Source organism: Argentina silus (assembly GCF_951799395.1).
Source record: "Argentina silus genome assembly, chromosome: 1".
In the NCBI taxonomy this organism is placed as follows: domain Eukaryota; kingdom Metazoa; phylum Chordata; class Actinopteri; order Argentiniformes; family Argentinidae; genus Argentina; species Argentina silus.
Genome location: NC_139655.1, coordinates 7,201,053 through 7,217,473, shown reverse-complemented (window position 1 = coordinate 7,217,473; position 16,421 = coordinate 7,201,053). Strand labels below are relative to the sequence as shown.

The window sequence follows — 16,421 nt, the reverse complement described above, 5'->3', positions numbered from 1 at the left end:
CTCTGGGTGATTATGTGTTAGTAAGAAACGTTATCTCTGGGTGATTATGTGTCAGTAAGAAACGTTATCTCTGGGTGATTATGTGTTAGTAAGAAACGTTATCTCTGGGTGATTATGTGTTAGTAAGAAACGTTATCTCTGGGTGATTATGTGTTAGTAAGAAACGTTATCTCTGGGTGATTATGTGTCAGTAAGAGAATTTTGACAGTCTGAGCGGGCTCTGCTAAAGTAACGGAAGAAGAGAATCAGAAGACTTGTGCCCCCACCCCCCTTCCTCCCCCCCACCCCCCTTCCTCCCAGATAGAGGTAGCAGAAATATTTTTTTCACTACTTGAAAGTGTCTTTATTCTTTCTTACTGACAGACAGTCAGCACGTTGTGCTCGGCAGCAGTTGTTGGCGATTTCAGCGCAGTATACCGTGCAGTTCTGAGAAGGATTGCAAGGCAACACTTTGATGTTGTGTGAGGCTGGGGTTCTCCTGCTTTGCTCGCTGATGGAGGCCTCAGGCATGTCTAGAGTCTATGGGAGAGTTGCTCATCTTGACTGGTGACTCAACAAGCCAGGCTTAATGGAGTTTTGTTCAGGGCCTGAGGATGTCAACCTGGATTACCAACAATGAACTTTTGTTTCATTGTTCACACACACACACACACACACACTCACACTTAAAGGAGACTTATTTTGTCTGTGTTTTATGTGACAGTGCATGCTCTGGTCAGTGATATTGAGGAATTTATAAAGCTTACGTGGAAACACAAGCACGGATAACAGTCCTGGTCGTGACCTCTTTTTTCTCAGCCTTCTACCATACCTCATCCATGCTCTGCTGGATGGTGAATTATCTGCAGAGGGACCAGCTTAACCCAAGGACCCTGCCTCTGTCACACATTCCCATTGCTCATTCACTAACACCAGCCCGGCTCAGAAGGAATACAGCCGTCTTTATCAACCTGTTCACCAGCCAGGCGAAGAGCCTGCCATGGAGGTGATGAGTGTCAGATGGGAGCTATCGACTCAGAGCGCTAAGCTGATCTAAAGCGCCTATTTTACCTCAGCGAAGAGGAGGATGGGATGTTAGCAAAGAGAGGCACTGTGGGTATTAACTCTCCAGACCTGCTTTCCCATAATGCTCTAGTACACCTTGTCAAGCTCTTAGACACACATATGGCACATATCCTGCAGCTAGGATTGGGCACACACTCTCCAAGAGGCCATGGCGGTGCCATCTGGTGCCTCCCCTGGCTGGTACCTCAGTAGGACCGTGATGAATGAGTCCTTGCTCTTCATACTGATGTTATGATCCAGTGCCAGCCATAGGCCACGGTGCCAGGACCAGCCTGCCAGGCACAATGCCAACCCCACACTACCCACGGCGGCCAAGGAACAGCAAGCACATGAGCTGTGGCCATGTACAGACGGGTAGCTGGCAGGCATATTGGTACAGGGCACAGATGAGGAGCATGGGCAATGATGCACTTCACTGGTGATCAGCTTAGCCAAGCACTCTGGGGTAGATTACTGAGGGAGATGTGGGAGGCACTAATAAGTGGCCTTTTAATATCATCATGCTTTCAAATCCAGAGCCCAATAAAACCAGCTGCACATACTGTAATCAGTGTGTGGTCTTGGTGTTGAGAAGCCAACAAACATTCAAGAAGGAATATCTAGATGGGTGTTTGTAACAGTTTAAGTGTGAGAATGCAGTGACTTGCCTCATTTCTGTCAAGGCAAGACAGGGGAATGAGCAGTTCCCTATTTTGCCAAACAATGAAGCCCGTTTTGTGCTCCCCATTCCTCTTCCTGTCCAGCTTCCTGAAACAGAGGAAGTTGTGTGCTTGCGTCTTCCGTCCGTTAGAGGGAGGGACAGAGAGGCCGGACCACAGGAGGAAGAGGGCCACTCCAATGAAAACTGTCCTAAATCAAAGGGCACTGACAACGTGTGTGTGTGTGTGTTTGTGTGCCTCCCATAGCGAGGTACACAAACATTCAGATGTACTTAACAGCCTTTTTTCAGGAGAATATTAAACCGCCCTTTCGTCTCTCGCATCTTTTGGCTCCTTCCCACAACGTTGCTTAACACCATCTTTTATTTATCACTGTTCCTTCTCCGTACGTCACAGGAGTGTGTGGAGAGCTGTGTCCTTTGAGGTTTAAGTGCCTCTCGCACACAAAAGACTCAGTTCAAAAGATTTTGAGCACAATGGAGGCAGCTTGTTCACATGACCTCTATTGAGAGTACATTTAGCCCAGCTAGACTTGGTCTGTCAGTAGCATGTGTTCTATCATTTAATTTGTAAAGCAATAAACCACTCAACTAAAACTCCCACACCTGTATGAAGATCAGCATAGAAGGATCTGTCCTGGTAAGACCAAAGGATTACACTGGGAGCCGAGGGCTGAAGAAAGCAGCACATCTCAGCCCATGACTCATCTTCATAAGGCTTTGGGCTGTAGGCGGGAGCTTGAACCCACTCCTCTCCTGTCCTCTCCTCTCCTTTCCTCTCCTCTCTCCTTTCCCTCCACTCCTCTCCTGTCCTCTCCTCTCCTCTCCTTTCCTCTCCTCTCTCCTTTCCCTCCACTCCTCTGCCCCCCTCCTGTGTCTCTCAGCTGCGGCTGGGTGTAACCCCTGCCCTTTCCTGTTTCAATGACATCATCCTTGGATCCATGGAGCTGCTGACAGGGTCAGGACCCCGAGCCAGGGGGGGCTGGGTGGGATGTCAGGACCCAGAGTCAAGGGGGGGCTGGGTGGGATATCAGGACCCAGAGTCAAGGGGGGCTGGGTTCAGGGCTGAGACCATGGCTGACCTAAGGGGTTGCTTGGTGGGAGTGGAACACCGTAAGTCTATGGAAATGTGTGTTCTCTCAATACTAAGTTGTTGGGAGACAATGATGACAGAATGAGAGAATGATACCATAACTGGTCATAATGTTGGTGTTCGAATGTTGAACTATTACTGAACTAGTTTATCAAATCTTTTACATATTTTAGTCTCTCCTGTATGTTACATTTACATTTACATTTATGGCATTTAGCAGATGCCTTTATCCAAAGCGACTTACAACAAATACATTTGTTTAAGTAAGTGAATCATCTATCCATATGTATGTATATATGTATGTAGCTTGGAAAAGATGTATTCATTTTTAGTTAGCAGCCATCTAATAATAATAATAATAATGTTCTAATAATAATAAAAACAGCCATTGACCAAATGAGACATTTGTGTTACAGTACCAAAGTGCTTATTTGGCCACTGATGTTGGAACATTAGCCACCTGGTGTTTGATATGTGTAACTGCAAAGTGAGCAATCAGTTTTGGTATTCATGGAGCAGCGAGAATGCAATAATAAAATGTTGAATGTAGTCATCCTATACATAGTCCATCTACATTATAACCCTTATAATTTCCTTCTCTCCTTTGTGTTGTTTACCAACAACCAACTATGTGGTCTTGGTCGCATGTCTGCAGTGGTCTAAAACAAATCTATACCGCTTAGTTGTGTTTGCTAACTCTCAATCGATTTACAACCGCTGTGTACAGTGCTCTGAGCAGTGAGCTCTGAGCTGATTGCAATTTATTTATTTATTTTCACAGATTTGAACATGGAGTACAACCCATCGGACCATCCGCGGGCCAGCACCATATTCCTCAGCAAATCTCAGACCGATGGTGAGTGTTCCCTCCTCTCTCACTAGACACTAAACATATCAAAGACGCTGACTCAACCCTGTTATCTTTGGCCCTCTGGGCTTCTCATAAATATGGCTCTTTTTGGAGTTAATCAAAGTCTCAATTGTTCCACACATGAAGAGAAGCTCTGACTGGAAATTCATTGAAGTCACAGGCTCTGTTCACTTCACACACCTCAAAATACGCTCAAAATAGTCACTATGATGATAAAGGCTAAATTAAATGATTATATGATACGCCTCGCAGTGAGGATGATATCGAGAAGTCACAGCATGTACAGCTGTGGGGGTGATGTTGAAGTCCATTATATCTCTCTATGCTCTCCAGATAATTCTTTGTTTTCAAGGTTGTTTTGTATCTTAGGTAACATTCTGTTGTCCTAGTTCTCTCTCTCTCATGTATGGCATGTAATGTCATCGGGGGGGGGTCCAACAGTTACGAGAGAGAAAGTTGAGATGCAAAGTGGGACACATCATCCTCTAATAATCAACCTGCTCCATCATATTGCCCCTGTCTGTGTTTTATAAACATATGTAGAGACAGCTTCAACTCTGTGTTTTTCAGTTGCTGTTCCCAATAAGAAAGGTAAGTTTTGAGAGTGTTTGTTAGGCTTTATACTGTAGTTGATGTTTTTGTGTTTTGGCTTGTGTCTGGGGTGGCCCTGCTGTAGTCTCAAGCTGTCATCTGTGTGCTGCTAGCAGGAAATGCACTCTCTGTGCAGCAGAATTGTGGATGTGTGTGTGTGTGTGTGTGTATGTCTCATACTATAGGCTACTTCATGCTATGGATTATACTGAGCTGTATTCCTTTAGCTGTGATGTACTGTATGTGTTTTCTGTGCAAAATCTAGCCACACGAGCTGTGCTATAACCAGATTTCACTGAGAAGACACACACAGACACACACACACACACACACACACACACACACACACATTCCTGGCTGCCTTTTACGGAGTAAAAACATACCCCTCAACTCACATCTAGATGTATTTAAATGGTGAGTTGAGGTAAGCTCTCAGTGTTTAATGGAGTGTGTTCCAGGCGTGTGGTAGCTAGATGACTGCGGAGGGTGTGCAGCAGTGGAGGTCGTCATCGGAGGACGGGCTCATTGGAATGCATTGAATGGAATGAGGAATTGTATCAAACACACGTGATTCCATTCCTCGCGTAATTCTATTCCTCGCCTGATTCCATTCCTACATTGCAATGAGCCCGTCCTCCCATTTCTGCCTCCACCAGCCTCCCCTGGTGTGCAGATTGTGTAGAGAAATGCCAGACAGCAGAGTGTCAGTGTGTCACCGTTGTACGCCTATTCCTGCTTAGTCTTTTTCTGTAAAATGACATGATTGAACTAGAGCTGCAGGGACAAGTGTGTATACACATGACAATATTCACATGAATGAAACATTAGATGTGCTTTAATTCCCTGACATCCATTTTGGCAAAATATAAAAGGATTAATGGAGTGATTCTTTACCCTCTGCTTACTGCCTTCTCACAAGTCATGCTTTCAGAATACAAACGTCACTTAATACTTCATTAATAGAATTAGTGCTTGTGTATTGCTCAACACTATTCGCTTCACAGATGAGCAAATTATGTTAGAACAATTGCTCAATGTTGCTTAGAATATCTGTGGGCATACCACATAGCCGCTCATCTCCTGTCTCTGATCCTTCCATGTCCTCATATGAGCCTCTGAGCATACTCCCTTACCATAACACGGGATGCCTTTTGGAAAGACTGCCCCCTGTTAATGTGGTGTTTGTACTGCACCATGGTGTAGCCAAATGATACCAAATCACCTCTACTTTACTCTCTCTTCTTGTGTGTCCTATAACAGACTAACTGAAGTGGATTTGTTCTTACCGTTATGTCACTGACACCACATTTTTCTTTGCAGTTCGAGAAAAACGGAAAAGCCTCTACATAAACCATGTGAGTTTCAATGTCAGAACCTCATGAGGACGTGTATTACTTTCAGTTGAATTGTGTTCCGTCTTAGGCAGGAGTAGATGGTTCAGTTGTATAGTGTATAATAAGCATGTAAACTTGAATTAATTTAGCTGATATTCAATAATATTGTCTGCACATTCACACGTTTATTTCTGTATCCAAGTTTGGTTAGCAGTCTCCCTCTCTATTTCTTTGAACACCTGTGATTGATTCTGTGATTGTGTGTGTGAAGATTTTAATCTCCTTTATTATTTTGCAAGTTAACACACATTTCGGAGAACAAGGTAAAGTATCATCCCTAGCATTTCTGTGTCTTTTTCTCCCTCATTGCCCTGCCTTACAACCTCCCCCTGCACTCTCACTTGGTGTATCCCACCCATCAAAGATAGACAGACAGATAGATAGATAGATAGATAGATAGATAGAAGCTATGTTCTGTTGTAAACAAATACCATTTGTCATGTAAAATGTATGCTTTGTAAAATGGAGCAACACAGCCATGTCACAGCTCATCTATCTCCAATCTCCATCCCTCTTCTGGCCATATCTCTGATCTAGTGTGGGTGTCTGTTATAATAGTTCTTAGCTCTTAGCAGTTTGTTCTTAGCAGTCCACCTTCACACATCTCTGTCATGGCAAATTAGGGCTGCCGCAAAATCTGTCTGCCCTCAGCCTGAATTTTCACTGTGTGTCCTAGATTAGATTTAGCCAATGTGCTTGCTTTATTCAGACCCCTTTCTGTTGAAGGACGGACGAAAAGGGTATGTCTGTCTGTCTGTGTCCGACTTTGGACATTACATGGCGAGTTAGGAAAGCTGTACATGGTTGATGAGATTTGTAATGAGCGAGTGTGAGAGGAGTGGGTGGTCGGTGTCTTGGTGAAATGGTAGTTGGCAATGTGCCATAGACTGATACGGTAACACGTCAGTTATTGTATTGGTTTTAAGGTAAAGCTTTCTTGTCATTGTCTCACTTAAAAAAACATCCGGCAGGGATAGAAAGATGAGAGAGATATTGGTTGTGGGCAACAGGTGTCCTAGTTTCTCTGGCTTCTAGCAGGTCTGCTGGGTTGCACAGACATGACAGTAACAGCAAGTGATGTGTGTGTGTGTGTGTGTGTGTGTGTGTGTGTGTGTGTGTGTGTGTGTGTGTGTGTGTGTGTGTGTTTTCTCAGCACCACCCGGGCCCAGTGAGGCGGAAGTACAGCTCCTGCTCCACCATCTTCTTAGACGACAGCACCGTCAGTCAGCCCAACCTCAAATACACTATCAAGTGGTAAACAGCATGAGGATTAACCTAGTAGATGTTACATTTTATAAAGATAGTCTCTTTCTTTATTCTCTCTTTGGCAAGTTTAGTAACATGAGAGAACACTGCCATGATGATGAATGGTGATTGAATACGATAACAATATTTTTCTCTCTACAGTGTGTCCCTTGCAATATACTACCACATAAAGAACAGGTAAGAATGATCTGTCAGTTTTTGAGCTTCAGCCTGTCCCAGTACTATTTCAGAGAGCCAGTCCAGTTGGTAGGTGTTAAAGGATCATTCCTTCTATCACCTCATAATGTCTGTGAAGGTTATCACCCTCTATTTAGAAATTCGACATCAATTATTTGCACTACGCTTAAAAGGCAACCCTTTCACAACACAAATAGCCCCCCCCCCCCCTAACCCCCAGGCATTGGTCCAAAATGCCAGGCTTTTTAGATCCTCACCCTGGGAGTGATCGATCGCTGTGCCATTGAACCAGAGAGGTCAGAGAGACAATGTTTCTCTACTTGACTGCGGACTCTTTGAAGGAGCGAATGAAACAACATCCTTCTCCTTTCCTCAGTGACCTTTATTAGTTTAGATAATATCTAGATGAGCCACTCTCTCACTCTCCCGTTCACTTTGTAGACTGACTTGTATCTCCATGTTGTCATTCCAGAGAACTCAATGGTAGAATGTTACAAGATATTTTCGATGAAAAGCTTCACCCACTTTCGGTAAGGCTTTACCTTTTACGCACCCAAATGCACACGCACGCGCATGCACGCGCATGCACACACACACACACACACACCCCTGTTTAATATCTTGACATTTTGTGTCTCTCTGCAGAAGTCGGAGATTCCCTCTGACTACGATAAGCATGACCCAGAGCAGAAACAGATCTACCGGTTTGTCCGGACGCTGTTCAGCGCGGCACAGCTCACGGCAGAGTGTGCCATCGTCACACTGGTGAGTGAGTGACATCACCAGTGACCTGGTAGCCTCTCACCCAACACGTGGAGGGAGTGTGGTATCCATACACTCAGGAGGATGCACACACTACATTGACATATTGACAGTCTTATTTTTGGATAACTTGCATGGGAATTACTGAATATCTTTAAATAGGGAATTTTCCATGGATGTCACACCTCACAGATATGTTCTGCTTGAATCATCATGCCCAGCTACATTTAAAGCATCATAGACCAGAGCAGCTGTCTCTCTTTCCAGTCCTCTGCTGGGAAATGTCCCTCAATTCATAACACTTCCAGTTACCTACCACCTGTGTTTCATGTATGTTTGAGTGGAAGTAGGTTTAAGTCACGGTTTACTATGACTTTACTAGCTGCTTTATTTGACAACTCTGTGGTGTCCTGACAGGTGCACAGGCGTGAACGGTTTAAACTCACCACATGCCTGGCACACTGGCTGCATGGTCCAACACCCAAAGGAGAGAGCTGAGATGCCTACAGTAATTGAATAGGGCTCGGGCCCAATGGTTATGGGCTTAGCCATGATCGTAATCATACACAGAAGAGTTGGGTGGATTTAAGCTGCTTCCGCCCACCCCACCCATTAAATGGATTTCAGTGTTGTTGAAACAGTCCTTTTAATTCAGCGAGTGTTGAATTGGGTCACATAGAGAGTAGGGCACCATGGTACACCATAAGACAAACTGGGTTTGCTGGCTTTACGCAGGAAATCATTCAGATTCAACAAACTTTGTTTCTGTGATTTTGTTTGCCAAACAAGCCCAGCATGATAGTATGAGTGATTCACAGAGTGTGTGTGTGTGTGTGGGTGTGTGTGCGTGAACTGTGTGTGCATGCTGTGTACATGCTGTTGTGTTTGTTGTTTCCTCTGAAGTATTTCCCATGCAGCCTCATAGCAGCAGTACACTGTAAAGGGTCCTGGCATGCTGCAGGCCCACACACTGATCCGCTGGCACTGCCCGTAGGCCACATGGCCTCCCCAGCATGGCTCGCCCAATTAGACGGCTGATCGCTGTGAGAGTGGGTGGCTCCCACCGCAGCCACGAAGACAGAGGACTTGCTTTCTTTTCCTTTAGTTGTTTTCCCCCTCCTATTACTTTTGGTTCGGCCCAATAACAAGACAGCACACTGTGTTGTTGCATCTAACACTCCACTCAGTGTGTTATGCCACAACGTGACAGTGTTGCCACTGTAATGCAAACACTCCGAAAATGAGGGGTCACATACTCGGCCACCTCCGCCGCATGTAATGCAAAACGCACATTTCTCTGCACAACAAGCCATTTGTTTGGCTGCGTGTCTTGAGTTTACTCAATGACTCCTGATGTCGTAGAGAACCAACCTATTGTTGAGCTGAGGCTGTAAGCTACAGAAGCCTGGGGAGCAGAGAGAAACAGTGGCCCAACAGCCCAAAGTGTGCAGTGACTATATAAAAAAAACGGAACTTTGTGTTCCATTAGCAACCTAGACACATTCAGGCTTCTAGACAACTCAAGACCTGCCATTTACCACCTACCACCCAGCATGTCTGAGGACAAACAGAAACACGTTGTCTCTGGGAAATTACAAAATGATGATCAATAGAGAGAAAAAAGCACCTTAAATAAAAGCCAGTCTGCTCTAGGTGAATAGCGCCTGAAGGCTCAATATGTTTGTGATTATGTGTCTGTTACACTGCATCGTCTCTCCCTGGCTGCAATAACAGAAAGGTTTTCAATTTACATGGATATTTCATGAGAGAGCCCAGGGAAAATGCGTTTTGACAGTTTTGCACTCTGTGGGGGGGGGGGCGGGGGGTTTGTCTTGAGGAAACGTTGGAAATGAAAGTGGAGAATGGTTTTCTAGATTCTACTGTCATTACCTGGATCAATGTTGAATGGATTTTTTAAAATTATTATTACAAAGTTTCTTGTTTATTTTCTAATTATCTTTTGGTAATATTTTACCCATTTCAGTCCTAAACACAGCAAGGGCTGATGTAAAACATGTGCACGTGTCATATGCTGTACATTATGTGGGTCTGGCATGCTTGTGTCTCTGTCCTCTTTGAAACCTATTGTTTTACTGCATTTATCCATGGAAACGGCCTAATTGTGCCCTCGCTACCCATTTCCATTTGGATATGAAACATTATAGCTAGGGTCCGAACCCTGTGACCTGACCAGAAAGAAGTCTGGGATCTAGATACAGGCTGTAACAAGGGGCCTGATGTTCTTCTGGTAAGATCCAGACCCAATCGTGACATCTTGAACAGAACACATTTCTACTTTCTCTTCCAGGTGTACCTGGAGAGGCTGCTGACGTATGCAGAGATTGACATCAGCCCAGCCAACTGGAAGCGCATTGTGTTGGGAGCCATCCTGCTGGCCTCCAAAGTGTGGGATGACCAGGCGGTGTGGAACGTAGATTACTGCCAAATCCTCAAGGACATCACAGTAGAGGACATGTGAGTCTCAGAGACCCTCCTCAATAGAACCAGTTCAACCAGTGGCTACTGTACTCCAGCTAGCAGGCTTGGTTTAACCTACTTGTCAAGTCTGCATTTCATGACTGACACTCGGGTTGTCAATATGCATATCTGTTCATATAAACTGTATATAACTAGAGCCTTTTTTTCTGGTCAGGAAAAACTCCTGGTCTTCTTCTGATATGTTGTATTGAGTATGCCAACTTTGTACAATACACCCATACACCTTATGTCCCTACCCCCTCACCCCCACTCAGGTCTGGTAACTGTAATAGTCAGGGGACTGTTATCACTTTGTACTCAGAATAGCCTTGGCATGGGGTCAGCCGTGGTTTAGGAGGTGTTGAGACAGGCGTGTGGGAGTCATCCATGACTCAGGTCAGCTTCCTCCCCCCTGTCTGGTGCCCTCCCCCCAGCTGGGGCTTGGGCTGGGGTAGAAAGGGCTGGCACTGGGGCTGGAGGTTTCTGGGCCAGGGGGACCTGAAGTCTGATAGTGTTGTAGGCAATAATTAACCAAGGCCATAGGGAAGTAACCTCCTCCTTACACAGCAATAATCACAGAATGACAAGAATCTCTGTGGATTATTGAGGCGGTATATGACACCCTGAACATGCTGCCACCGCTTCCCCCTCTGACCCACTCTGAGTACACAGTTACTCTTAAGGCTAGTTGTTGTCTTGCCCTTCAGTCGGCTCAAATCACACAGTCCTGACCATAAAACGAATGCATGAGATTCTCTCTGAGGAGGAGGAAAAGGTTTAGTCGTCAGAGCCTCCACTGCTTGCTAAATTTAGCTTGTCTGTTGCTGCCCGGATTTGAATATCTATGTAGGTGGAGAGAAACGCCTAATGGTTGCATGGCAGAACTCTTTAGCCTTGCGGAATCAAAGAGCGGGGGGGCGGGAGGGAGGGGGGGTCACTATAGAGGCAGCAGGCTATCGGAAGTCTGTCAGAGAATAGGTCCAGGCAACTGACTGAGAGAGATCAAAGCTACAGCCTCATTGAAAGACGTGTGGTAGGCTTGTTGTAGTATAAAAGTAATCTTGTCTTGTAACAGAATAGTTATAACTCTCTACACTTCTATGGTTTTCTTGAGGAAGAACAACTAAATAATTGATGAGGAGTATTTACTGATAATCTTCTCTCTCTCTCTCTGTGTCTCTCTCTCCCTCTCTTAATGAAGGAATGAACTGGAGCGGCAGTTCCTGGAGCTGCTGCAGTTTAACATCAACGTTCCGTCGAGCGTGTACGCCAAGTACTACTTCGACCTGCGCTCCATGGCTGAGGCCAACAACCTCAGCTTCCCCCTGGAGCCCCTGAGCCGAGATAAGGCACAGAAACTGGAGGTGAGACTCTGCCACCATTTTAGACACTCATCTCAGCTAGCTACTTCTCTCATATCACTCTCACAACAACAGACTGTATATGAGAATAGCAAGTAGGATTTCTTAACGTCCATTGCTTCTGCCCGGCAACCCAAAGGACCCTTTGCGGGGTCTCCTACCCCTTTCATTAGATATCTACTCTGTTCATTGTGGCTTAAGGATGCACAAACACAATGGGCAGAAGCTTGGCTCATAATTACTGAGCGCACACTGCGTTTGACAGTGGTGTTCTGTCACTCGGTATGAGGGACTGTGCATGTGGGGCTGCGTTGCTGTGTAATTATCTCCCCCAGCAGCACCAGTGACCCCCTCTCTACATCCCTCCGCCTTTCCGCTGGGCAATTACTGGCTGAAAGGGGTACAGGCAGTAATGATGCTGGTTGAGGCGATGTTGTTGTTGTCTGTTCTCTATCAAAGGATGTGTTATAGTCCTGTTTGCCCACAAGAAGACGATGATCTCTGGGGAAGGAGCACAGTCAGAGTTTGACCTACTATTCATCGTTGATCTCTCGCTAAAGGAATATCAGAGAGGATTGAACTCAAATGATCTTGCTGTTGAGAAAGAAAGTCAGGAACATGCCTCTATTTGTAACTCTTAGGGTTAGGGTTGATCAATTAAGTTTATGTAGTAATTTTATCTATCTGGCTTAAACATGAGCAGAATAGTGAAAAGTTACTTGCTTATGATTATTTGTAATGTGTATTATTCTTTTATTTCTATTTCAGGCCATTGCCAGGTTGTGTGAGGACACTTATAAGGACTTGAGGAAAGCGGGCAAGAAGCGTTCTGTGAGTGCAGACAATCTGACAGTGGTGCGGTGGGCCCCGGCCATCTTATCCTAACAGCAACTGCCACCAAGACAAGGAGAAAGACAGTCCAACAGAGCCACTTCTGCCTGCTGGGACACTTCTGGAGCAAGAGGAACGTAAACTCAGATACTTGTTCTGTCCATCTGTGTGTCTTTCCCTCACACCGACAGGACCTGGCACTTTTCTGATTAGTGTTATTGTCGCCCCCGTGGTTGCTGTACAGTACAAACAAGATGTCTCAAGTCGCCTGACCTGAAGACTAGTGGGTTTATGGATAGAACTGTAAGCCTCTACTGCAGAAAATTAGAGGCCAGATGAAAGGAACTATCGGAAAGTGGAGAAAAATATTTGAGAGAGGAGTATGCTCGAAAATTAACCAATGACTCAAACAACTGCATTCCAGTAACGCTTGGATTGAATCTCTTATATGGCTCAGATGGAAAAATATTTGAAAACTCAGTTGGGTATGCTTTGTACATTCCTTTGATTTTAGTCTTGATTTGAGTAAATTCCTCTCTGAAGCACAAGCTGTTTTTACCCAGGTAACAGGCAACCCTAATTTTCAGACAACATTCCTAAAATGTAGACATTTTTGTACTGTACTTTTTTTTAAAGCAGAAACTGTTCTAATCAATGTTCTGATATGTATTTGCAGAGAAATTGAATTTAAGTTACAAACCTTCAAGGTTACTTTCTCGTTAACGTTCCACAAACAACTTGGTGCCTGATGATTGACTTTAAAATGGCAAGTTTTCTTCTTCTTTGTTTACTGTACATTGACAACAACCAACAACTAAGGATGCATCTTGAACTGGAATGTAAAAGAAAAAGCACACAGCTATTCCAGTAATGATTTGGTTCCACTGGATGTTTATGATTTATACATTTTAACTTTACCATTTGAAACATTCCTTCCTTGTGTACACACGTCACTGAGTGGCAGTTGGATGGAGAGAAGGTACTGTGTGTAGAGTGAAACAGGTTCAACAAGCTCGTTCTGCTCATAGTTCGAGTAGATGTTCAGCTGTATGGGGTCTGATGAGGGCTAGGGATATACTACAGCCTGCAGAATGGCTAAGTGGCTACTACTGCTCACTGTCATAAGCTGATACACTATGTGTGTCAACTAACACATATTGACCAGAGCCTCTGACAGAGACATACAAGATTGAAACGTGAGTGATGTGGTGAAAGAGGAACACATATGTAATGTTATTAAGGACGGTAAATAGAGAACGGGAGAAAGGTTGAAGATGAAAAATAACTATTTGATGAAGGAAAGCGATTACATTCCATTGCTATGTAAATTTCATGATTACATAATGATATTTCACACATTACCTTTATCTCTCTCTCTCTTTCTCATAGCCAGAGTAACACAGCCTCACATTCCCCTGTACTTGTTCAAATGCATCCAATCACTTCAAGCAATATAAACTTACCACTGTTACATCGTAGGCCTCAATCGATGTAAGCATTTAGAAGGAAGAGTGTAAATGGCAAGCACTTGAATAGAAAGAAAAGTGTCTACCAAGAACTTACTTAACTTACTACTGTCTTACTTTTTAATTTAAGTAAGTTTGAGCGTCCATATGCTATTCTGTTTCCACTGCCATTGTGTTTGACCTCTGGTGCCTGTATGTTAGTTTAAGAAAATAACCTTATTTCCTCTGACAAATGGCAGGGGTTGAATATTTCTTAAAAATGTCTTGAATATCTTTTTTTCTAACAGTTCTTCCAGCTTATAAGAAAACAGCACAAACAGTTTCTGAAAAAAAAGCCACTTTGCATGATTCTTGCATTTATTTCCCAAAACATCCTATAGTTTATAAGAAAAGAAAAAGGACGTTTATTAATACAAACACTGCTCACAAAAGCATTAAGAATATAGATTGATTATTTTGCTAATTGATTTGTACAGTGTAAATAAGATATCAGTGTGCTGTGAAAGACCATGCTGTAACTTAAAAACAATGATTCTTATGTTGAAATATTTATATCTGATCAGTATTTACATTAGAGGAAATTGTGATGTTCTGTTGTAACACCGGATATGAAGAGAGCTGAGAATTATGGAGTACATAGAAAAGGGGACTATTTGATCTAGACAGTAAAACCACAGGACATTGGACACATCATGTTCAGGTCAGGTCAACTTAATGAGGAGTTAATGTGTTAACAATTGAAATGAGACACATTTAGACTTCCCCATTTTATCATATTTAACTTCCCCAGTTTCCATATTTAATGGTTTTATTATTTAGCTGTTACTAAACTGGTTGTGTAGTATTCCTGAGTATTCTTGAGATGTTTTTGATTTCATGTTTCATGTTGAGTTTATGGTAACAGTGTCTCCACTTAAGCATTCATACCTATTGGATATAAAGGATACAAGCAATTTATTTAGAAGGTTTTCAGTCTTTTTTTTTTTTTTTACAGTCATACTTTGTAGCATAATATAAATGGAGGCCAATCAGCATGTCTTTTCCCACCAGATTTTCATCCATTCATCAGGAAAACAATTCACAGGATGATAAACACCGTTCATATGTAAAAAAGGGATGGAGTTGTACCAAAGTATAAAAATTATGAAGGACTATCCTAATATATGTTGCTGTGATATAGGCCCCCCTTTGCACATGATTAGAATGGTAGGGACTTGGAAATGGAACTGTTGCATTGAATGGCGCTGTGGACAACGAAAAGTGCAAGTGTCTTTGGGTGGGTGGGTGTGTGTGGGGGGGGGGGGGGTACAGTTGTTGTTGTTGTTGTGAGACGTTAGAGGTATTCAAAGATTGTATATCCTATTTATTGTATGTGTGTGCATACAGTCTGATGTTTATTTTCCGAACGTATAAAGTGAACTCATGCCCAATGGGGCGGGGCCTGTGGTATAGGCTGGTGAGTGGTGTGATAGCCTTGTGCACTGAACTCTACCTCTGCATAGAGTTTTTACTTATTTTCTCTCTTTCTAACTCTCTCTCTTCTACAACAATTTTAGGATTTACAAATTCAACTCGATTTTCTGTGCTAATGAATGAAAACTGCTGTAGTCAAACAATTGAACCCTTGTTTTATGACGTTTTATCATTTCTTTGATTTGTTTGTTGTTGTTGTTTTTCTCCTCAGTTGGTCAAACCTTTTGTTCCTGTTCTCAGTTTGCCAAACACAGATCTCCATCTCTGTGGGTTGATCAATTAATCAATTACCTGCTTAATTGATTGTACATTCTGTTTAGCAACAGTGGTCCCAGTCCCAGAGGCTGAAGGCATGCAGTCTCTGTATGTTCTAACTATGATTTTCTGATGCTCCCAGTTCAGAAGAAATGTTTAGAAAACCTGCACAAGAAATAAACTTTTAAACCTTGCAATAAAAACAACCCATGTCATTGTCCTTTTTATTGTATCATCTGTGATGGCCATAAGTGGAGTGAGCTGTTCATTTTCAGGGGGAGTATTTGTGCCTTGAAGCAGTGAAGGCCCATATGTCCCATTGAGTGATTGGCGTCGACTCTGTACCTCCCCTTAGGTCTTTTGTGGTATGGTCTTCTTAGCACTTCTAAATGTGTCTCTGCTTAAGCATTCCAGAGGAGAGGCGGGATTATCATTTTCTGGTCCGACTTCAGGCTGAGAACAGGAACAACTAGAAGAGCAATTACCACACAACTCCCACTAGCTAGTGTCAGAGTGTGCTCCATGCTCCACATCATTGGGTTCAAGAGAAAGAAGGAGATGAAGACGCAATAGCAGGGGGCTGTGAGAAGAATGCCAAATTCAGTTAGCAAGAATATGGTATCCACTGTATTCACTGTCAATAATTTGACTGCTATGTTGATCAAAGTATGTTGCACACA

General features: G+C 43.5%; 1 protein-coding gene across 4 annotated transcripts in view; it reads left to right on the top strand.

Annotated features, from left to right (window-relative positions):
- ccny (cyclin Y) overlaps positions 1–13,385 on the top strand; it is a 28,333-nt gene extending 14,948 nt beyond the window's left edge. The window contains exons 2-12 of one of the 4 annotated variants that reach the window (XM_083683310.1): positions 3,598–3,672; positions 4,258–4,278; positions 5,599–5,633; positions 5,912–5,935; positions 6,826–6,926; positions 7,080–7,115; positions 7,588–7,645; positions 7,761–7,880; positions 10,186–10,352; positions 11,557–11,719; positions 12,485–13,385. In XM_083683310.1, coding sequence (XP_083539436.1) covers positions 3,598–3,672; positions 4,258–4,278; positions 5,599–5,633; positions 5,912–5,935; positions 6,826–6,926; positions 7,080–7,115; positions 7,588–7,645; positions 7,761–7,880; positions 10,186–10,352; positions 11,557–11,719; positions 12,485–12,601 — 917 coding nt within the window. In that variant the 3' untranslated portion in view covers positions 12,602–13,385. The remainder of the gene's footprint in view (positions 1–3,597; positions 3,673–4,257; positions 4,279–5,598; positions 5,634–5,911; positions 5,936–6,825; positions 6,927–7,079; positions 7,116–7,587; positions 7,646–7,760; positions 7,881–10,185; positions 10,353–11,556; positions 11,720–12,484) is intronic. The other 3 variants (XM_083683311.1, XM_083683312.1, XM_083683313.1) reach the window with 3 other exon arrangements.
- Positions 13,386–16,421: the final 3,036 nt, after the last annotated feature.